Source organism: Calonectris borealis, chromosome 27 (genome assembly GCF_964195595.1).
Source record: "Calonectris borealis chromosome 27, bCalBor7.hap1.2, whole genome shotgun sequence".
NCBI classification, from domain to species: domain Eukaryota; kingdom Metazoa; phylum Chordata; class Aves; order Procellariiformes; family Procellariidae; genus Calonectris; species Calonectris borealis.
In genome coordinates, this window is record NC_134338.1 from 4,686,444 (window position 1) to 4,708,640 (window position 22,197).

General features: G+C 54.6%; 2 protein-coding genes across 2 annotated transcripts in view; one reads left to right on the forward strand and one right to left on the reverse strand.

Annotated features, from left to right (window-relative positions):
* Nucleotides 1–22,197, reverse strand: part of LOC142093606 (uncharacterized) — an 80,120-nt gene that overhangs the window by 15,771 nt on the left and 42,152 nt on the right. The gene's annotated exons all lie outside the window — the stretch shown is intronic.
* Nucleotides 12,181–12,700, forward strand: TCIM (transcriptional and immune response regulator). The gene has a single exon (XM_075174954.1). The coding sequence runs from the start codon at nucleotides 12,222–12,224 to the stop codon at nucleotides 12,540–12,542; it is 321 nt and encodes a 106-aa protein (XP_075031055.1). The 5' UTR covers nucleotides 12,181–12,221; the 3' UTR covers nucleotides 12,543–12,700.

Here is a 22,197-nt window from a genome sequence, read left to right on the forward strand (position 1 = left end):
CAGGCTGGGTTTCCAGCCTCGTCTTTAGGACACAGGCACCCGGATGAGAGGGGTATGCCCTGCACCCTCCTCTCCTCCAGGCTGGGGGAGCATTAAAAACACATCACGACTGTGGCCTAGAAACATCTTGTGTGTTCAGGGACAAGAAACCAGCAGCGATGGCTTTAATTCCCCATCCTGGGCATCCTTTCGCCTGCAGCGAAGGAGTGGAGGAGACAGGGTCCCCGCACGCCCCGGGGCAGCAAGGGGCTCCCCGGAGGAGGGGGCGGCCGGGGCTCCCTCTGCTCCGGCCGCGGACGCCGGCTCCCCCGGCCCGGCAGGTGCCCCCCACCGGCCCGGCTCTCCCGGCCACGCACGGCCCGCGCCCACCGCCGGAGCAGCTCCTGGGCTGGTCACAGCCGAGAGGGGAGGTGATAAAATCCACAGGCTTTGCGTGCACGCTCTCTGAAGCCGGAGCTGTCTTTTTCTGTATTTACTTGGAGAGGAGCACAGCAGGTTCCTGGTTTATGACGATGCGTTACAGTAATTTGAATAATAAATACCATGAAGAAAGTGCATTATTATGAAATATGGGGTTTTCCAATAAATAAATCATGGCTGTTATTTGCATGTATAATATCAAGAGAGTGTATCTGGGACAGCTGGTGCTGGCTGGAGTGTCTGACACGAAGGTTTCCAATAAACCAACATCCCTTTCCTTTAGCTCAGTTGGCAGCTCCACCGGGTTTGCATTTTAGGATTCGAGGGGGTGACGCTGTCGGGGCAGACCCCATTCCTGCAAGCCTCTCCTCGCGTGGAAAGCTGTGCCACGTTTGCCCTGCGGACCCGCTGGCAGTGGTGCAGAGGTGCCGTCCCCAAGGGCCTGACCCCAGCCCCGGCCACGGGCGCACGCTCGCTCTAATGAGGGGAAAGTGGGCGGGCGGCTGGGAGCGATTTCTCTCACGCTTGCAGTGGCCGTGCACGCCGGGAGCCAGGGTTTAATCACCACCTGCGTGGTGGCATGTCGCCGGTGCCACACGGAAGAAGCGCCGCGTCCGCCCCAACGCCTGTTTGCAGAGTTAGTCACTGCAGCCCGCGGTTGCTAGAGTGGGTAAACAAGGGCAAACAAAGGCGCTGGCATCCCAGGCAGGCACGGTGAGCCCACGAGGCAATCCGTACCCAGCTCCCCAAGAGCTCTGTCAAACCGATTTCTTAGAAAAAAGAACAAAAAGGGAAAAAAGACACGGCACTGCTATTATTGCAGTAAGAGGCTGTCTCATGCTGGGCTCTGCTGCTAAATATATTCTGTGTTTACTGTACGCAAGAACAGTAGGAAGCCTTCCGAAACGGCACCGGGGTTGCTCCGGTTTTTTTCAGCAATCAATCACGCCTGGCTTGAGCCATTTTTATCCTGACACAAATGGAAAATATTTTCCCAGTTTAATTTCTACTGATCAAAGACATTTCCTCAACAGAGAGGAGCCCCATAGCCCTGGGGGGAGAAGTCCCTGAGGAAACTATTTCACTGTGGAGACGCAGGGCACGGCTCGCTCGCCGTGGGACGCCCCGCGAGCAGACGGGGCGAGTCAGGACACGATCCCTGCAAGGCCAGGAGTGGTTAGCAAGGCTATTAATCCTTTTTCTTCCCAATTAATTTGCTGAACAAGAGACCTGGTGTTTACCCACGTGCTGGCCAAACACAGCGCCTGAGAATATCTCGATGCCGCTGCTGCTGCGTGCAGGCGGCAGCGGCGATGCCGGGGCTGGGCACATTTGCTCATGGGGAGCTCCGGGGGGTGGACGGCAGCACGTGGGCGAGGGGCGATGGCGCACACGAGGGCAGGGGCACGGTCTCCCCCCCGAGCTTCCTTCCTTGGGGCCGCTCCCACCCGCCCCATCGCATCCCTGCATGCAGCTGCCCCGAGGTTTGCGGGCGCAGCCCTGCCTGTGAGGGGGCGAGCGCCGTCCCCTCTGCTGCACGGGGGTCCTCTCTTCCCCAGCTGCCGCCGTGATGAGAGAGGCCTGTGGAGGGGCAGGCTTTTGGCGTCAGATATCTGCTGGATTTTGTTTACTTCCTCCGTAAGATTTCCCTAAACAGTGTTGGGAAACGCTCCTTCCACGAACCTCATCGTGGCCGGAACTGACTCAGCGTTCTGCACGGAGAGGGTTCTGGAGACGAGCTCACCGGCCTCAGTAACTTGACGTCACGCTCCACACTGTTTACTGATAGACAACGTATTTTATTTTCATTTGCGCCTGACGTCAGAGCGGCGTGCACGGAGCTCCGGACACATCCCCACCAGCCCCGCAGCATCCCCGGCTCCCCCGGCCCCTCCCGCACAAACCTGCCTAAAGCACGGCCGCTTGGCGTGCACCATTCAAACAGCACCTTGTGATTTAAGGAGCAGCAGCAACCACCCCCCCACACGATAATATCCAAATCTTCAAACCTTGAGCTTCCCTTTCCCCTTTTCCCTGCCCGCTGCAGGGGCAGAACCTGCACTGTCCTTCCAGCCTTCACCTGCACTGCTCCCGAAAACACAGGGCATTGCTCAGCTTTTCCCCCTTGATGCTTTCGTGGAGCAAAAGCGAGCAGCTCGGAGCAATCCAGGCATTCGAGTGCATTCAGATCAGCAGCGGACAACCCACACGAGAGCTGTTTTACCTGGCATTCTCCATCTAAATGGGCCTTTCATGTATTATGGAAAAAGCACGCAGCTCCACACTGGCGTTTTGGCACATTAATTACACGCTGCAGCCGTCGGCCGCTGTGGCGGGGGCCGTGGAAGGTCGTGTCACACACGGCTCCGATGCCAGGCCGGGCAGGACATCAGCAAGATTGAAAACGCCTGTTCTGACCCATTTGTCTTTCAGAGAGAAAGGAGGGAAAGGGGACATGGCTGGAAGCAGCATCAGGGCTCTCCCACCACCTCTGAAGCACTTTGCGTGCTGACCAGCCTGCTCGGTGTGCTGATCCGGCCCGCGTCGGGGCCGCGCAGCCGCGACTCTGAACGCAGAGAAGTTCACGGCCTCCGACCGCGCCCCGCTGCGCGTGAGCAGCCCCGGCAAGGAGCCAGTCGCCATGCTTGTCTGCCTGATTTGGACCAGGCTTTGCAGCTCCGTGACCCTAAGTAAGGACTCTGCAGCGTATGTCCAACAATTTCATCTATTAAATACAGAGCGTAACCCACATGAAGATTTGTAGCTAAGCGGTCAGGCTTGTAAGAGCTAATGCACAGCTCGGAGGCCTTTCTCTCCCCAGGCATCTTCCCCAAGCCGGAGCGGCGGCTGGTATCGGTGCCGGCTCCGGCTTCGCTCAATGAGTCTCCGACAGACCCTGGTGACGGCGGGTTTCTCTCCCCAAGGCAGGCATAGAGACAAATCTGATTTAGTTCCCCCAGCCAGATGCCAACAACTTCGGAGCACAAACTGCAAACCGGGCTGGTTTCTAGTTTGACACCGAACCTCTGACGGATCAGAGCCGAAGCAGGAGCAGTCACAGCTCATACACAGTTTGCTGATCAGCTGGCTCTCTGTCAGAGGGGCTGCAAAGCACTTTTTACCATACCTATATACATCCACACAGCATCATCTCTCTCCCCTTTCCTCCCCTCCTACGCAGAGCTGAAATAAACTTGCAGCTCTAAAACTGTTCTTTTTTGTTTAAACTGCCTGCATAAACACCCCGATGCAGACAGACCGAAATACCCATAAAGCAGCGCTGACACTCGACAAGGATTCAAGGGCAGATCTCGAGAACAAAGACAAGGCTCCCTTGTAAACAAGGCATCAGTCACTTAGATTATAACAATTAGGCAACGTGATTGTTGGGAAACATCTAGAAGGCATCGCTGCAAGAGCTAAGCAAGTCTGCGAGCAGAGGCTGTCAGCGGGCTGCTGCTCGGAAAGCCTCGGGGGGTTCCCCCTCTGCGGCCGTACGGAGCAGGTCCGTGCCCCGCTGCACTCTCGATGATTCGGGATCGCGGGAGTCTCCCCGGCCCCAGCCCTGCCTGGCACGGCTCTCAGCTGCGGCCGGCCCGGCGCCCGAACCTGCCAGCCTCGCCTCTGTCCTGGGGATAGGCTTTACAGCCCTGCTACTGCTCTTCGGAGTGGGAGCTGACGTGCACTGCTGATGGCAATTTGCTGGGGAAAACAACCACTGGCAGAAGTAACCTGCTGTAACCCCAGAAACGGCTGCAACAGTCCTGGGAACAGCCTGAACCTGGCTCCAGCAGCTGCATGGGTCTCAAACCTGTGCAACACCCGTGCAAACCCATGCGACACCCCTGCAAACCCGTGCGACCCCCCTGCAGCACAGCTCCCGTCCGCCCAAAGCGGCAGGGGCACAGCCAGCCCCGGGTGCGCCCGGGGGGATCTGCAGCAGGGCCTCAGCATGCAAAAAACAACCCCCCAAAACCCGTACGCAACCACCAGTCCCTGCGACTCGGCCGGCCGCCGCCTCGGCTGCTGCCAGAGGCAGGGCAAAGGCAGGGCCCTGGGAGGGTTCGGGCTGCCCCGGTGACGGCAGCGGTCACGGGAGGAGATCGCAGAAATTGCTTTTCTAGCAGCTACATAGCGAGAGCTGTCAGGCCACGAGAGAGGGAGGGTGACGGGAGGCAAACACCATCTGTTTTCTCCGAGGAACTCTTTTGTTACTGGAGGAATGAACTACAAGGCTGATAACACCACAATTTCAAGCTGATCTCCCACAGGATTTACTTATCGGTTGATTTCCTGATAAATCTCCATCGGCGCAGGCTGGGTGTTTCCCTCAGCTCTGATTATCAGTTTTCGTCTCTCAGCATTACTCCGATACGTCTCGAAGCCTCGACCGCAGGCTGCCACCAGATACACACTGCTCTTCCCCAAAACACAGCCAGGACAGGAGCTGCCTCTGCCATGTGCCTGTTTTGCTTTGCCACAAGATTAAGCAACGGAAAACTAAATTTGTAGGTTTTCTGCTAGCAAAGCCCATCCTTCTGAACCAGGAGGGCTCAGCTCCCTCTGCACAAAGCAGGTGCTTCTTTCCTCACCAGGAGAAATGCTCTTTAATTTGCTTCTGGGTGGATCACAAACCAGTACTGCATTTTGCAAATCAGAACTGAAAACTGCCTCAGAAGTGGAGAGGGGTCAGTCACTGCCCATGCCCCAGAGCTGGGAAATCGCCTTATTGCTGCCCAGCAATTTGCTCAAAGCAGGCGAATAAGCAGCGGATGCGGATCAAAATGAGATTTCAGGCTGAGTGCACTGGAGTGAAGGTGCCTTGCCATTTTAACTCTCTTGCATCCCTCTGTTGGTTCCCCAGCCATGCTGGGCCGCTCACAGAGTTGCAGCATTGCACAGAGGTCACCCAGGCTTTCCCCTGTGTCATGGTCCCAGGCAGACCACCAGCCCTGAGCCTGTGGCGAACCGCTGCCAAGCCCAGCATCTCCTCTGCACCGTCACAGCCCTTACCAGGTACCGCAGATCAGCAGCTTAATGCCCCCCCAAGACCCTACGTTGCCTCACGACCACACATTGCCACCGTTCTGCCTCCATCCTGATCGCTTCAGACCCCGCTCCTCAAGCCCCACGGGAGGCTGTGCCGTGCCCTTTTGCACATCGGGCTCCCGAACCGGCGCCGACCCCTGACCACAGCCCTGGGCTGCAGCCGCTGCGGCTCCGGGAGCGATGGGGGGCACTGAGGGCCCCCAGAAGCCGGAGCAGTACAAAGGCACACATCCTGTCTGCCACCCCTCTTGCAGCAGAGGAAGCGGCTCGGCAGAGATTAGAGCCCTGATGAGGGGGGCACTCGAGCGCCCGTACGTGTGTCTGGTACCGTCGCCCGTGGGCTGGGCTGCGACAATGACCCCAGCCAGCCCCGCGTCCCAGCCCCAAAGCAGGATTTCCCGTGAGCCCGTCCCCTCGGCAGCAGACAATGAGCTGTCTGACAACTGGAGACGGCTCTGCCTTCACCCTTCTCTAGCGAGGGGTACTTGGGGACCTTCAGGAAGATCAAACAGGAAATTCAGCAGAGAAAGAAAAAGGTTTTTCGTGCTTGAAAGTCTAAACTTTCATTGCCATGCTCAGTCTTGCTGACCCGGGAGGAAGATGCTGAAGTCAGGATATTAAAATACTTTCCCTGGCTCCCATGGAAATAGCAGGACACAGTGAGCTGGTCTGCAAACGCGATGGGTAGGTGCCATTTCAGGATGGGTGCTCCAGCACGCAGCACCCACCTGAGGGAGCAGCCCTGCTGCTCCCCACACAAGCTGCCCGGCTGCGGGGTCACCCCAGCCCCCTCCAGCAACCAGCTGGGCCCCCAGCAAACCCGCTCACTTCCACCCTGCCCGCGTGGTCCGAGTGCATCGTTTGCCTGCTGCTGCCTGCATCCCCGCTAGACACGGCTTTTTGGTTTTTAACAAGGCTTTCAGTCGTACCACACGCTCTGGCTGGCAATCTGCCACCAGCCTCTCTCGTAATTATCTCCCACTACAAGTGGGGAGCACCACAGTCTGAGTTTCCCTTTGCACGAAGGCTTTGGGAAGCCTCAAGCAACAGGAGAAGCCACCTATGGCTTCCTTACACAGCCAGCCTCCCCTCCCCATCCCCAGCCTCTCCAGCCCCCCGTGACAGCACGCGTTTCACGCCAGAAGTCAGTGTGTCCTCAGCTCAGCTTTGCTGAATGCAGGGCTTCTTTAAAAGGATACTTGCTTTTGAAAGTGCCAGAAGTTTCTGTTCCTGTTCTGTTTCTTAACAGGCATGATTTACTTACTGTAACTGGCTATTCATTATGTCCTCCACTGCATTATTAACTCAGTGATCGTACATTTAGCAGAGAATTTATGAGAAATGAGGAGACATTCATTATCAGTAATACCACAAACTTTACTCTTATATGGTCTCCCTGCGATGCTCGACTCCCGCGGCTGAGCAGCAGCCTTCACGCAGCCAGGCAGCTTCAGCGCGTTCCTTCTGCCTGTGCAGGACAGCGCTGCTCTGCAAAGCTCCGTTTTCCTCTTCCCAAGGGCCACAGTCCCCCTCGCGCAAGCCAGTCCAACCTGCACCCTTGGTGTCACCGACCAGGGACGGACCTGCCCGCAGGGACACTTCTGCCAGAAAGCCGCAGCAGCATCAGCGAGGGGCAAGGCGATGTTCTCACTTTGCACCCCTGACACTTTTTACCAACTCCTCTTACTGCATCAACACTGTGAAAATTTCTTATTCTCTTAGTTTGTCAGCAGTGTGCTGCCCTTAAAACGGCAAACTTCACACCAGCTGTAGGACCACCTCGGCTGTCGCCGGTTTTCCCTCGTGCCAGCAGAAGGGATGCGCAGGTTGCTGGTGAAGGCGACGAGGCACGGGGCGGAGGGAGCCCTATGGAGAGATGCCGAGAGCTGCCGGCTGCAGCTGAGTGACAGACATTAATAAAAAATACTCTTGCTCGCCTCGGCTGCGGGAGGCTGGAGTGCAGAACTAATGCCATGCAGACTACGCCTGATATAACAACGCCTGTCTTAGCAGCCCAGAAGCCAGCATCTAATTTAGTTTTCATAGGTAGGATAAAGAAAAGTATTAAATAGACACGGTGCAAATTTTTTTCCCTATTAAAAACTTTTCCGATGGAATTTAACCAGCTTAATCGCGTCTACCGCTGCCTGAAAACCAATAGCTTTTTTTCTGGTTTTTAGGCAGGTAGCTGTGTGAGCAGGATTGTCTGAGAAATGTCTTTCCAGCAACTGAGCTGCAGCAGAACTGCTGTTAAAATACATCCCGCTGTACTGCACATCTGAATTGGCGACCACAGGATAGTCACAGGGAACACCCATGGTCAAGTTAAGCTCTCGGGTTTTGTAAGCAAAGGGCACGGCGTCCTGCCGTGAGATCCAGGACAAGTGTTCCCAGATGCTCTACTGAAGAAACAACAACCACAGAAAAACCCAACCAACAACCAAAGAAAGAGAAAAACCCAGGTGGAGCCTGTGCTGTACAAAAGAGGCACCCAAGCCACAGTCGGAAGAAGCCGTAGGCAGGGAGGTTGGAGAGCCGAGGCAGGTGCTGCCATTCGCACGACCTGGGTGTCTGACAAATTCCCAGGAATTTGGATTGCACGAGGAACACGATGAACCGGTTCCTCTTTGACCTTACAGCCATCCCGCAGCTGTGTCTGCTGCAGAGCACTCCATCTCGGATACATTTCCCAGCAGAGAACAAACATAAAGAGCGGCATTTATGGCTCCTGAGAAGGGCAGGGATTCTCCAACCCCCATGGCCAGCAGAAGAAGTGAAGGCTGCGAGTGAGCCAGAGGTCAACCCAAGTAGCGAGGGAAAGGATGGGAAAAGAAGAGATGGTCTGAGGCTCCTGGGCGTTTCAGATTCTTGGATTTCATACATGCTAAAGACAAAGCACATATATATATTTTTAAGGCAATAATTTCACTTTCCTCTCCTGTCCCAAAGCCTTCTAGATGCCCTTCCAAAGGCTCAGTTTGTGTTTCGCGTACGGCTGGGAAGGTCTCTGCAGCACCAATGCTCTCCTAGCGGACTGCTGCATCTTTCAATGCCAATGCAGTATTACAAGCCGTGCAGGCTTAGGCAGGCTAGTGAAAGGAAAGCTATGCAAAACATGCCCTAGCAAAATGCAAAGGCATCCCGGATTACCTTCTTTGGAGTGATTTTGGAGGGTGGCACAAATGCAGACTAAGTGCTCTGCAAGAGTTTGCGGGAAAGGCACTGGCTGCTCCAGCTACCCCTGCCCTCCACCTCCTGCTCTCGGGGCTGCCGGCTCCTTGCAGGGGCTGGGGGCTTTCCCCTTTGCCCTGCTTTACCTGCCCCTCTCCTGCAAAGGTGCAGCCCGGGCAGGCAGGAGCCTCCGGCAATTTGCAGCTTTGAGCCGGAGATGCCTCCAGGTCTATTTAAACACGCTTTGCATTGCCAGCGGAGCGCAGACCTGGCCACTGAGTCACCATCCTGCCCGAATCTTTCCCTCCGGCAACTGCTTGCTCTGATTGCGAGACCCAGAGGCTTGGTTTAGCCTACAAGAAGTCATAAGTGCTTCAGCTTCAAGACCTTCGTGGCCACGACCTGGGACGAGATGCCTGTGGGGGCTTGGCAAGCTGCGCTGCCAGATGCCGCAGAAGGGCCCCTAAAGCTCGGCACAAACCTGCCCGTCCCCCGACAGAAGAGCCCCCGCAGCTGGAGCGCTCCAAACATCATGTCGTGAGAAGCAGAGCGCAATTAGGGATGTGGCTGAGCTGCTCTGCAGAGACAGTGGGGATAGGAATTAATCCTCCCATTAATGTGTGAAACAGAGCGTTTGCGTTTCACGAAGCAATTATACAGTAATAGCAGGAGAGCTATGATAGAAATTGCATCTTGTCTGAAGTTTCACTCCAATCCAACACATGAATAATTCCTCCTAGGCATTACTGGGAAAGCAGTATTAAAAGACAGATATAAACAAAAATTACTGGAAAAAATAGATGAGGCAGAGTTGAACGCAACTAAATTTATACAAAGTGGGCAGAGAAGCTTGAAGGGGCAAAGACATTTGTTACTGCTCAGTGCAAGATGAGCTCACAAGAAAATGCATGCTTCATCTTGGCAGCTTTCTGATGTCTTACTCCTAAAGCATCAGCTTTATTCTCGGTTTCCATGGCAGACACTTTTCTGAGCTTGTATCTTCCACAAATATTGCTAATTTATTCTCAGCCAAGTCTCTGCAAATACCTGCAGAATGATTCCATGTGCAATAAGAGCGGTGAAAACCAGGCATATGTTAACATGCCTCAGCTCTTGTTTTCGACTAGGGGAAACCGTGCCTTGCAGAAGAAGGGCTCGTTTTCTACAGCCACAAGATCATAGCCTATCTTCTGGCACTATTTTTTGCCCTAAGTACTCTGAAACTGTATTATTTGTCCAGTGAAGCAAAGTACATTTAACACTTTGGTCAGGCGTCTTTTACAGGCAGGTTTCCTCCCCAGCGCTCCAGGCAGCACTTCCCATCTGAGCCGGAGGGGACCAGCGATGAGTGTTCCTACTGCTCCCCCCCCATGCTTCATGTTAACAGGAGTCTATAAAACATGAGGCTCTTTCACAGGCAGAGACCCAGGAGCCAGACACGTCAAAGAGATCCTATTTTCAGGGCGGGTTTACCAGCCCTGCAAATATTGAGCAAACAGCGACTGATGTGTAATTCTCACAAATTCGGCAAGACTACAGCAAAGTGAGAGGCTTTTAAGTCTTTCTGGCAGAAGGAGAATCACAAGGCTTTGCAAAGTAGTTGTTTATACACTAAAGCACATAACAGCTAGCACATACGAAAGAAAATCAGACAAACTTGTAAAAAGTAACCTGCACAATGAGAGCGATGCAGAGCCGGCAGAAAAAATGGCAGGCACGTGCAGGGAGAGCTCGTGCCCGTAACTGTGGCGCAGAGCAAAGTCCTGGCAGCTGCGGGGAAAGCCGGTCCTCCGGCGGGATGTGGGTGAACGCAGGACACCGGGCTGCGCCAGGGCGTGCCCAGCACTTCGGATGATTCTCTAAGTCCCAGATAGGGAAGCGGTCAAACACTGAAATGCAGCCCACTCCCTCTCCTGAAGATAAAAGCCTGGCAAGCCCTGGTCAGCTGGAAGTTGACGAGAGCCTGGACGGAGCTGGGACGGGCAGTCGTTCTGGGGCCAGGCAGCAGCCTGCCCCGCTCTGCGCATTGCCTGGCGAGCAACAGCGCACAATTAATCCCGTTCTCTGCCGGCACAAACGCCTGGCACACGGACTGCAGGTGGCCACAGGAGAGGGGGTTTGCAGGGGCTGCGCTCAGACACATCCCCTCGCTCCGTCCGAAGGAATAGAAGTTGTAAATGGAACGTGGAATGACAAGCAACTGGGCGATGTTACTTTGGATCTGCTCACCACTGCAGTCGTGGATCACCTCCACAGCTCTCTGGTAAATAAGGGAAACCCCCTGGGGCCGCTGGTCAAACCGGCGTGGGGACAGAGGCTGTTTCTGGACTGCTTCAGTATGGATGAGTAATAGGGGTCATCAACAAAACCAGTAAACAAGCAGCTAATTTTCCAAACAGTGCCTCCACAGCATCCGGCCACTTTTAAGTCATTAGCCAAAATACACTTATCTCTGGCTCCCTGGCCTCCAGTGACTTTTGATCCCACTGCCATTCTAAGCCCAGCAGGACGCTCCAGTGGTCAGAGCCGGCCCCTCGCAGGTAGCCAAGCCCTGTCCACGTCCTCAGCGAGAGGGAGTCACAATCATAGAATATCTTGAGTTGGACGGGACCCATAAGGGTCATCGAGTCCAACTCCCTGCTTCTCACAGGACTACCTAAAACTAAGCCATATGAGTAAGAGCGAGTCCTCGCAGCCCAAGGGCTTGGCGTGAGCCGAGGGCGGGGTGGAGACCACAAACTCCTTTGCAGCAGAGGAACTGCACCGGTGAGCTGGAAATTAAAGAAAAAGGATGCTTGAGGCAGGAGCAGGGCAACAAACTGCTCGGTGCCGTTGCTGCAGCGCAGCGTGCACAGTGGAGCAGGGGATTTTACCTGCTGCCCCGGTGAGAGCGCTGCCGTGTGCCAGCTGGGCAGCTGTGGGGCGTAACATCCCGGGGAAGTCACCTCAGAGGACATCATGGATCAGCTGCCTTTGGTAAACCACTTGCCAAGTAGGAAATACAGCTTTGTGAGCGCTAAACATGGGCTGTATCATCTGGGAGGCAGCAGAAAGCATCCCATGCCCAGACCTGAGCGGGTTCTGCTGCATTGCTGTACTTCTGTCTGACCAAGACATAGACAAGTTCACATCTGCACGCACAGGCTTGCAGCTAACACCTCTTGCTAGTATTGCAATAGTTCCCACCTGCAGTTTTAACTGTTTATTGTATTATATATTATATATTCTGAATGCAGAGCTTTTCCGCATAGAACAAAAGGCCAGGAGCAGAGTTTGAGCTGTACTAGCTCAAGTCCCGTAGCGATATCTGAAGTTGTGTGAAGCCTGTCCTGCAGCAGGTCATCCTCATCGCAGAAACACAGAAAACTTTTCGTCTCAGCTGCACAGCAGAGGAAAGTTGGCAACTTAACTGTTAAACTCGCCCATGACTATTCAGTGTTGACATCAGCGTGATCTCATCACTGTAACTTGAGCCCTCCGGCTTTTTCTCCAGACTGCCTTTAAATACCAGTCCTGGGAGCCAGCACAGCACCGATCCCTCTGACTGGACCCGAGGGCAAAGCCGGCAGCACCCCACATAGATGAAAGCAAAGAGAAGCTACAAAACTCCAGCCATGTCCACATCCCTGCGAGTGAGCCCCTCGGTCCACGGCTACCGCTTTGACACAGCCCTGCGCAAGAAAGCCGTGGCCAACATCTTCGAAAGCATCAACGAAGAGTCCCTACAGAAACTCTTCAAAAACTCCGGGGACAAGAAGGCAGAGGAAAGAGCCAAGATAATCCTCGCCACCGACCAGGACTTGGAGGAGAAAACGAGAGCGCTAATGGCACTAAAGCAGAGGCGAAAAGACAAGCTGCTCCAGTTCCTGACATTTCGGAAATACTCCATTAAAGTTCACTGAACTGGCGAAGGGAGCAGAAACGGAGGAGAGCGTTTCAGGATGGGACTGTTTGTGACCTCCTACCACACACGGCACCCTCCGCTGCCCCACGAGCTGCTGGCGGGACGGGGGACCTGACAGACCGCCCGCAGGGCTTCACCCCACCGCGCACGCAGCGAACAGCGGCGCCGACAGCAGCATCGGCGCGGGCGGCAGCATCGGCGCGGGCGGCAGCAGCGTGGCGGCCAGAGGCTCCCGGAGGGAGGGCAGCTCCCAGCGGGAGGCAGCCAGGCTCCCGGGGCGGCCGTGGGACCGAGCCGTGGGGGGACCCCGCGCCTGGGCGCGACTCGAGACCTGCTGACGGACTCGGTGTTTACTGACTTCACCTGTGTGCTTTGCCTTTTCAAACTTGTTTCCTTAAAGGCTGAGCCCTTGCTAGGTCTCGCTGTTGTGGGCTAGGAGGGAGGCTCTAGAGACTGATCAGCTACTGATCATGGATCGCTTTGCATTGTTAAAATGCATGCAAGTGCACCGTATGGGTGCAGTAAGTTCAACCTTCAGGGAGTGCATTTGCTCTAGAGACACACTACGCAACTGTACCTTTTCTTTCTCAAGCTGTATGTGTCCAGTATAAATTGTTTGCACAGAAGCAATAATAATGACTTATTTCCCTGAATTTACTGTGAGGTTCCTTAATATTTTGTTCACTTCCCATTAACACTACAAATCTAAGTATCATAACTACAGTTCTTATTTGTATAGATTACAATAGCTATTAGACGAGTACTTCATAGTAATATTTTATGACAACATTATTATAGCGACTATAATTTATTGCATATGGCAATCTGAAATTTAATAAATTATGAAGTAAATATAATTTCTCTTGTCTGAAATGCTCAATTCTCCTGGAGGAGTGGGGTTATACTTTTCTGGTCATTTCATACAGATTCTGTTTTAAGAGCAGACTACCTGCACCTCTGCTTACTGCCCAAGTGTGGATTTGGCAGCCTGTCCCTAGAGCCTGCAGCAGCCCTGGCTCTCCTGCAGTCCCGCCACCCAGCCCAGCAGCACCAGAGTTTGACCCACGGTGGCTGTGGCGACTCTGGCATCTCTAGAAAGACCGCATCAAATTTAATTGTCAATCAGACTCAACTGTTAGTTTCCTCTATATAATAAAGGAGAATTACAGTTTTTGCAGTAGCATAACAGAAAAATCAGTTTACAAAATGACCAGTTCTGAGCCACAGTGAGCGGAGTGGTTCCTCAGGTTCTTTGCATTCCTGCAGAGCAGAGCGGACTTGGCTCCCCATCATCCAAAGAAACAGAAGTGAGTTATGAACGCTTTGGCAGTGGAATTGGACTCAGTTTTTCTGCAGGTCATGCCATACCATCATGATGCAGTATGTTGAAAATACTTAAAAAGACTTAAAAATAGCCAAGACCAGTTATTTATAAGTATGTCCTCTAATAACCTGCTGGTTTAGGAAAAAACATTCCCATGACTCTGCTTAGAGCAACAAAGATAAAACAATTCAGAAGAATGATAGACCAGCTACAGGGGTTTTTGCCTACAGTAAAAACTCCAAATTGCCTATAAGTCAGGGAGACTAGTAGTCATCCTTTAAATTACTTAAGAGAATGGATAACTGTAATTATTTATAGCATGATGAAGCATATCCAAGCATTCCGCGAGAGCACCACGCTTGGGAACACAATGCCCGGTGTGCGGATCAGTGCCGTCTCCCCCGAGCATCCCTGGGGCCGTGCGGCACAGCACCGGCCTCCCGAAAGCAGGAGCCGGGAGAAATGTCTGCAGCCTTCCCGGCAGCCTTCCCCGCAGCCCGGAGGGTGAGGGCTGGGACGGGGACAGGGGAGCACCTCCGGGCACCACTGCCCTGTGCTCCCATCACTCCCATGCTCAGCGTCGGCTGCAGAGACCTCGAGGGGGCCGGGGAGGGGTGATGCATGGTGGTCCCTGCTCCCGGGAAACCTAGTGGGAGCTGGGGTCACGCCTGGTTCGGGATGGACCTTTCTGAGAGGACCTCCGAAGGCTTTTCAGAACTGCCCTCACTCAGAGAAATCTGCCTTAGCGCGGGATTTGCTCCAGAAGCTGTTGCCAGTTTTCCGGCATTCGACCTGTTCCGATGCAGCGTCCCACACTCAGCTGCAGCTGTGTCACCGACTCGTGACACATCCCCACAAAACCATCCATAGCGACACAAACTGCCTCAAACAGCTGCTTCCAAAAAAGGCCAAACGGGGCCGTCGAGCGGCCGCCCGCGGCCCAGGACACTGCTCCTCCCGCTGCCTCCAGGCATTTGGGATGCAGCATCTTTCCTCCCGCTCCGCTAGGTTTTCCCATCAGAGCCATTTCTTGTGTTACAAACACTCAAAAATAGAAACCAGGGGGGCGATGCAGCCACCAAATCCATCTGCCTCTGGGGTGTGTTATACGAAGGGACCCCGACAACCCTGCCGCAAGAGGATGCTCTCAGAAACCCCCGCGGGTACCAAATTAGCTTCATGCTGTCCTGCTGCCTTCCAGTTCCCTGACTGCGCTGCTGGGGCTTTGCTCACCCCCCTCTCCGCCGCCCCAGACCATCAAGCTTTCCACAACGCATCTCCTGTGCCAGGGCCAGCTGCGGGTTTGTCACAGCCTCGCCGCCCTCTTGGCCCCCAACACCAAACCACGCACCCAGCTCCGCAGGGGCCAAGGCGTGCCGAGGGAAGGGCTCATGCTTCGGCACGCCGTGCGGCCCGGGGAGAGGGGCCGACAGCAGGACACGCAGAAGGGTGCCGGCGCTGCGAGCCACGGCCACAGCCTGCTGCGGGGGCCGGCGAGGGCTGGCTCTGCCGTTACATGCTCCACCAGCGCCCATGGCCCCTCACACCGGTAACCGCAATTAAAGCACGCATCCAGGACCTGCCCACCACGAAGCACAGGTCTGCAGGGGGGTGACAGTCCCGCTCAGGGCTGCAGCCGCCCATTTTCCCCGGACAGAGACGTCCCCGCGCCTGGCCTGCAGCACGCGCCGCGTCGGGACAGCCGCACCCTGACTCGTGCTACGGTCCCTCCGATTCCCTCTATCCACATCTAGCCCAACGCTACCAACAATCAGGGGAGCCCGATGCATCGTCTGACACTTACTTTCCTTGTAGAAAGCGAATCTGAAGGAAGCCACGATTGCGGCAGACTGAAAGCAACACCAGCTGAAGCGCTTGCTGCTGGCACGTCCTAGGATTGCCCAGACATTCCTGCTCACAAACATTTGCATAACATGATTGACAAGATCCTGTGACTTAGGGACCTTATAGTCCCTCTTGTCTCATCTGTTTCTTTACTGAAAGAGTGGTCAGGCCTTGGAACAGGCTGCCCAGGGAAGTGGTGGAGCCACCATCCCTGGAAGTATTTAAAAGAGGTGTAGATGAGGCGCTTAGGGACATGGTGTAGTGGGCATGGTGGTGTTGGGTTGACGGTTGGACTCAATGATCTTAGAGGTCTTTTCCAACCTTAATGATTCTATGATTCTATGATGACATTTAAATTATTGGCTCAAGTGGCATCCCTGATAAATAAAGGCTGCTTACAAAAAAGTTATGTGTTTACTGGGTTTTTACAGTGGAAAAAGGCAATTTTCCTTGGTCGCAGCCTGTACGCCATTTTGGCAGGTTTGTGCTTCGTGAACAGCAGCGTGTCCCACAGCGGGCTCAGGATAAATTGGAATTCGTTATGAAACATTTGTCAACGAGACTTTGAGGTACAAACATCCAACCATTGCAGGCCCCTCACACTCGTGGTGCCGCCTTCCCTGCAACCAGGGCTGCACCACGGACGGCTCAGAGCACCCGGAGCCAGACCCCGGCAACCCGGCGCTCGCGGCAGCCCGTGCGCTCGCAGGGGTACAGTCGAGCAAAGCACCGCGGGTACTGGTGCCCGCCCTGCGCTTTGCTCCGCGATCCTGCCACGATCCGTGCAGAAGAGGTGCAGGAGGGCAGGTCACCCGCATTGTGCCGGGCCCTTCCTGAGCGCTGGGTGCCGCAGACTCGGTGTCTGTCGGCGCGCGCGTGCTGCATTCATGAGACAGCCCGGCAGCGCTCCTGCCAGACGCAGAGCCCATTGTCAGCCTCCCCACGCAACAAACAGAGGAAAAGGCTGTTCAAGGTATTTCCTCCCTCCAGGAGCCGGGCGTTTCCATTAATTCTTCTCCATGAGTCAAACTGGCTGTACTGGGTGTCCCTCTGTCCCGGCATCCTGAGGAACATGCGTCCGAATAGCTAATTTTATCTAGCTTTTCTAATGCTCTGCCATAGACAGGAGGACAGCGGAGGAGGCGGCCGTGCACCCCTGGCTTGAGCGGCCGTGCCCGGGGTCGCGCCGGTGGGCTCCCCACTGCAGGCAGCTGGGGAGAAGCCATGGAAAGCCGGGACAGAAAACAAGCAGAAGCCTTTTTGGCACAAGCTCAGGTTTGACAGACTGGGGAGGGTGGGGAGCAGCTCGCAGGGTGCCGGAAAGAAAGAGCCCAGAGCAAAGGGGGGGTCAGTTACAGCAGACAGCGCAGAGGTCCCACGATCTATCCCCCCATCAAACAGCCGTCCCCACCTCTCCAAAAAACTACTCTTGCAACCGTCCCGATGATGGGAAGATGGAACAAGCCAACAGTGCAGCTCAGCTGTGCACTGTGTTCAGAAGGAGCGGGGGATGTTCCCCAGGGTCTGAACACCCAATACTGTGACCTTCTAATTTCTGGTGAAATCAAATAAACATGACACGAGCAGAGTCCAAAGCGGAGCTGGGCCAGACCTCACACGGCCGTGTTTGTGTGCAGAGGGACAGGGTGCTCCAGTCAACGGCAACACCTCCCGGGCAAGTTTCCCTTCCGCGCCATTGAGCAATGGGGCAAGTTAAAAATTGACGGTTCAGCTGAACTGTACATCTGTTTCGCCTGGAGGTACAGACTCTCCTTTGCAAACAGGCGGTTCAGCACCCTGGGTGCGCCCGGGGAAGCCGGTACTCACGGGGAGCACCTGAGCACGAGGCGTCTGCTGGCCCAGGGCAAGGCAAAAGCCGCCCCCTCTCCTCCTGCCCCCCGCCCCCAGACGGCACAAGGGGAGAAGTCGGAGCCTGGCAGCGGCTCCGCTCGGGCGCGACAGGCGGTGAGCAGGAAGAAAAAAGACTTCAGCAGGAACGACGCCGAGCCGGTGCCAGACTCAACTGGCTGCGGCGCAGCACCGCGGCACACCGCCCCCCCACGAAGGGCTCGCGGGGAACCCCTCCCTCCCCGGGAGCCTGGAAAGGCGCAGGGATAGATAGCGGCTGGGATGGAGGTGGCCCAGCCTCGCAGGCGGACCCGCCGAGCCTCCCCCAGACGAGGAGTGCGAGGGCCAGGGTGCGCCGCGGGCAGACCTGGCTCAGCGTCAGCGGCTGCAGCGCAGGGCAGGACCACCCGCCCGTAGAAACAGGCACAGATGGAGCGTACTTCATCTGTGGCTGCAGGAGGAAAACCTCCACGATAAAGCGTGTTAAATGTGAGTGAAGAGCTATAAGCAGTGAGATTTATGGCTGGGTTAGTATGGTTTTCACAGAAAAGAGCTGGTCTGGGGTTTCAAAGTACAAATGTCTCACATGCAGCAAAATGATGCTACAGTGTCACTTTGAAGTGATAGACAAGGCTATTTATGAGAAGAAAAGCCTCCAAAATACTGTAGCCAACAGGAGATGGCACAGTTGCCATATATCTTTGCTAAAAAATAAAAGTCAGACTATGACCAGAATCTTAATACACAGCCCTGAAAAAAACCCTTATTTCCATTGAGCTGGACACGAAGTGGTGCACGTGGCACGGCATAACGATGCTCTCTGCTGTGGTAAGCAGTGAAGTCATCCCTCTCCAAAAGTAAGCATTTCAGAAGCCACTGCTTACGAGGGATGTCAAGGTACCGAGACATTTCTAAAGCATGAAAACCTAAATGCCATCTCTTACAGGATCAGTTACTTCATGATGTTTATCTGCGCTGCTGCTCTGCACAGGGGGCTCATGAGGGCTCTCCAGGAGGGCACAGAGGGGTTGGAAGCCGGGAGGGCTGGCATGGAGGCGGCCCCGTGGGCTCCCTCACATGCCAGGAGCCTCTTTCGGCCTGGGGGGCAGGGGGGTCTGGTTACTGAATCAGAGCTGAGCCAGCGCGCCGTCACCTCCCGGGCTCCGGCTCCTCCGGGCGCCCACGCGCAGGGAGCATCATTGGCGCAAGCGGAGGCTCTGGTAACCGAGCAACAGTTGGGACTCAGCACCGCATCCTCCTCCGTGGAAAACCCGCTTCCTCCGAATGACCCAGCACGGGCCCAGGGCCGGGGGGCTCCCTGGCTCACTGACTCACACTAAAGCAACCGGTTCCCAAAACACCCGGCTGGAAACAAGGCTGGAAACAAGGCGGAGCAGCTCCTCGGCGCTGCCTGCGCAACAGGCAGCTGTGCTGGTCCTGCCGAGCCCTGCATGCTTCCCGCCTCCCTCCCACAGTCCGTGCTGCCGGACCAAGCCGGGGTCTGCCCCTGGGGCCATGGTATCAAGGAGCTATGCGAATGCTCGGACGGGGCTTTGAGGATGCCGCAGTGAAGCTTTTCAGGGGGAATGTGGGGCCTGAAGGTCCCCTAGCCTGGCCCCAAGGCAGGGCCCGAGGGTGGGGGTTCAGTGGTGCTTGGGGTCCCTCGGCTGCCCCATTCCCACACCGACCTGTCTATCCTGATCCCAGCGGTCAGAGATGTCCCACATCCCTGGGGTAGCACAAATGCACCCGGCTCTTGCCCAGGGAGGGGACGTCCCTTTCGCAGGCACCGGCCACGCTACGGCTCAGGGTTCCACTGCCTGTGAGCAGGAGCAGGTCCCGGCACCGCGGCTCCCGGGCTGGCTCTCCCGGCACCGCAGTCCGGGCAGGGCTCCAGCCTCCCGCAGCGCACAGCACCCTCCCGGGAAATGCACCAGACCAGGCGGCTGCACCAATTTCTCCTGCTCCGTTCCTGCTGCTCTCTCACAACATCGGAGAAAAATTCTGTTTTTTTAAACATCCATGCGGAAGAAAAAGTGGATTTCCATTGTCTTTGCAAAGTAAAGGTGCTTTTATGCCTCAAGGAAGTAGGCAAAAAGTGGCATACTAACATCTCACAATACCTTGACACGACTCAAGGTACTTTCCCCACCTGTTCCTGTTTCTGCTTTGACATTGCATAGTCGAAAGGAAAGAGAAAATGGTCAAATTATGCTTCCCCAATTGGAAGTATTCTCCAACTGGGTTTCTAATTAAAATTCACTTGCCATCCTGAATGGTAAAAAAGTTCTAATCCAGACGTGTTTTTTTCTCTCCCTCTCTCTGAACTGTGAAGTACGAGACGCAATTTATCATTTCACAAATGTGCTAGTGACCATCAGACCCTTTGGCTCTGCCAAACTTTTTGGGAGGCTCTGATTTACATCAAGCCACCCTCGCCCGAGTGTCATTTTCTGAGCCCATTTGCAGAATGACTGCACAGAGCTGCCAGAGAGTTCAAGGACAAACCTACAATTCAAAGGCATATCAAAGTCTTGACCTGAGTGAAGTCCATGGAAAAAATACAGGCAACTTCAAGGATTTAGTACAGAGGGAAAAACCTTGACTATATTCTGCAGAAAGTGCTGCCAAACGTATGCTGTTTTCATCCTGATTCAAACAATAAGCCTCTCCCTAAATACTGAGTGTTTTAGCTGCAATATAAGTATGCAAAAATGCATTATGATGGTGCAGAGACATTTATCAAAGTCAAGGACCAGGTTTTCTCTGGCTAACTGGCCAAAAAATAAAAAAGCTTTTTTTAGGAAAGTGAATAAAACAGTATCTGCCTTCTGAAATTAATTATCTGCAGGTGAGATAGAAAAAAAAAAAGACCTGTGTTACCTTGAACCAACTCCCCCACGATCCTTGCAGGCAAAACCATATAGGTACATTGCTGCTCGCTGCAGCACTGCAGGCCCCCTCCCTGTTTCGCCATTTGGTGCCGGTTACCACCCGTCAGCAGCCATCCCCAACCTCCTTCGCTTGCAGCAATACAGTGTGTCACTGCTAGCTTCAGCCCTGCTAGAAAGGCGTCCTGCATGAAGCAACATGCATCGAAGCAATTAATACTCAGACTGGGACATTTTAACAGCCTGTTTCCATCTGCCTGCATGAACTGATACACATTTATTTCCTGGCCGTTAAAGCTAAACATTTTAAATTCCCCCCCTATATTTTTCTTATAGCAATTCGTATCAGTCATCTATTCAGCCAAATGACATGCTCTGCAAAACCACATACGTGATGAAGAAGAGCAAGCATGCAATGGAGTGAAACTCAAGACCACGCTGCCTTCCGGGCGCACGGCAGCCGCATTGCAGATGCGGGAGCCTGCATGGTGCGGTGTGGGTGGCGGGACGCAGCCGTTCATTCTGCTTCCGAGAGGCCATGCCTGCAGCCAGGCTTTGCCATGCACCACGCACCCCGGGACTCGGCTCTCAGAGCTCACGCGGGATTACAGGTCACCGATCAGGGACAGCCGGTGCCTCTGATTTTTAGGCAGGCCACTAGCAGCCAGGCACGAGCGTGGGGGAGCTTGGGAGGGCTGAGGGGAGGCTCCACAAGCTCCTTCCTCCCACGCCGCGGGCGGGAGCTGGTGAGCCTAAGGTGGCGAAACTCTGCAGCACGTGGGAGCGGAGGGCAAGCTGCCCAGTGCTCGTCTGCCCGGCCGAGGCTGCACGGAGGGGCTGCATGGAGGGGCTGCGCTGTTTCGGCCTCTGCAGCTGGGAGACCCCGGGTGTACAGCGGTTATCCCTGTCTGTGCCCCCCCTCAGTAAACCCCTCCTGGCGTGCTGCCCGGCACGTCCCCTCGCTCCCAGGAGCGCTTGTGTTATAACCTTTACATGCTTGATTGCAGGGCTTACGGTTTGCCATAAGTAAATAAATTAGGTATAATTTAATATTTGATTGTAAGATTTACTGTTCTATTCTTTACAGCTGCTCAGTGGATGCCCAGTAATTGAGGCAAATGAAGAGCCCCATTAATTCCCAGCAGCGAGGAGTGGCTCCGGGTGCTGGCTGCGGCGGGCAGCGTGCGGCAGCACCGGCTTGGGAAACCTTCCACCACCTCCTTCCACTCCCCCAGCGCGGGGGGCGAGGAAGCCGCTTTTCCTTGCTTTTAGGGGGGAATTACTGTTCTTTGCCTGTAACTAACGCCCAGAGGCACGTGCACCCGCCCCGTCACAGGGCAGAGTCCAGAGCCGCCTCACAGAAACCCGGGTTATTTTGGCACAAAACCCAGGGGTGATCTGAGGTCGGCTGCTACAGACTGAAATATAGCTTTGCTGTTACTTCTGAGACCCTTTCATTTTGAATAATGTAAACAGCTTTAATATCTTTTAAAAAATAAAATGAAGCACTTGAACTTGAAAGTGTCCTAATATATTTTAGTAGCTTCCTGGTGCTGAATCATGTTGCATACCTGCGAAGGCTGGCTTACAGGCTGGGTTTAACCTCCCTTCTGCTTTCAGCTATGCATAGCAGGTTTTGCTTACTACAAAATTAAAAATTTCATCCTTTTGTGTACTGTTTTAGGTCAAGTGATCCTCTCAGTTCTGTAATCATGTTAATCTCTGTTGCAACACTATTCTCTGCA

Excerpts from the sequence above, each read along its gene's own strand:
- TCIM (XM_075174954.1), top strand. The coding sequence starts at position 12,222 with ATGAAAGCAAAGAGAAGCTACAAAACTCCAGCCATGTCCACATCCCTG.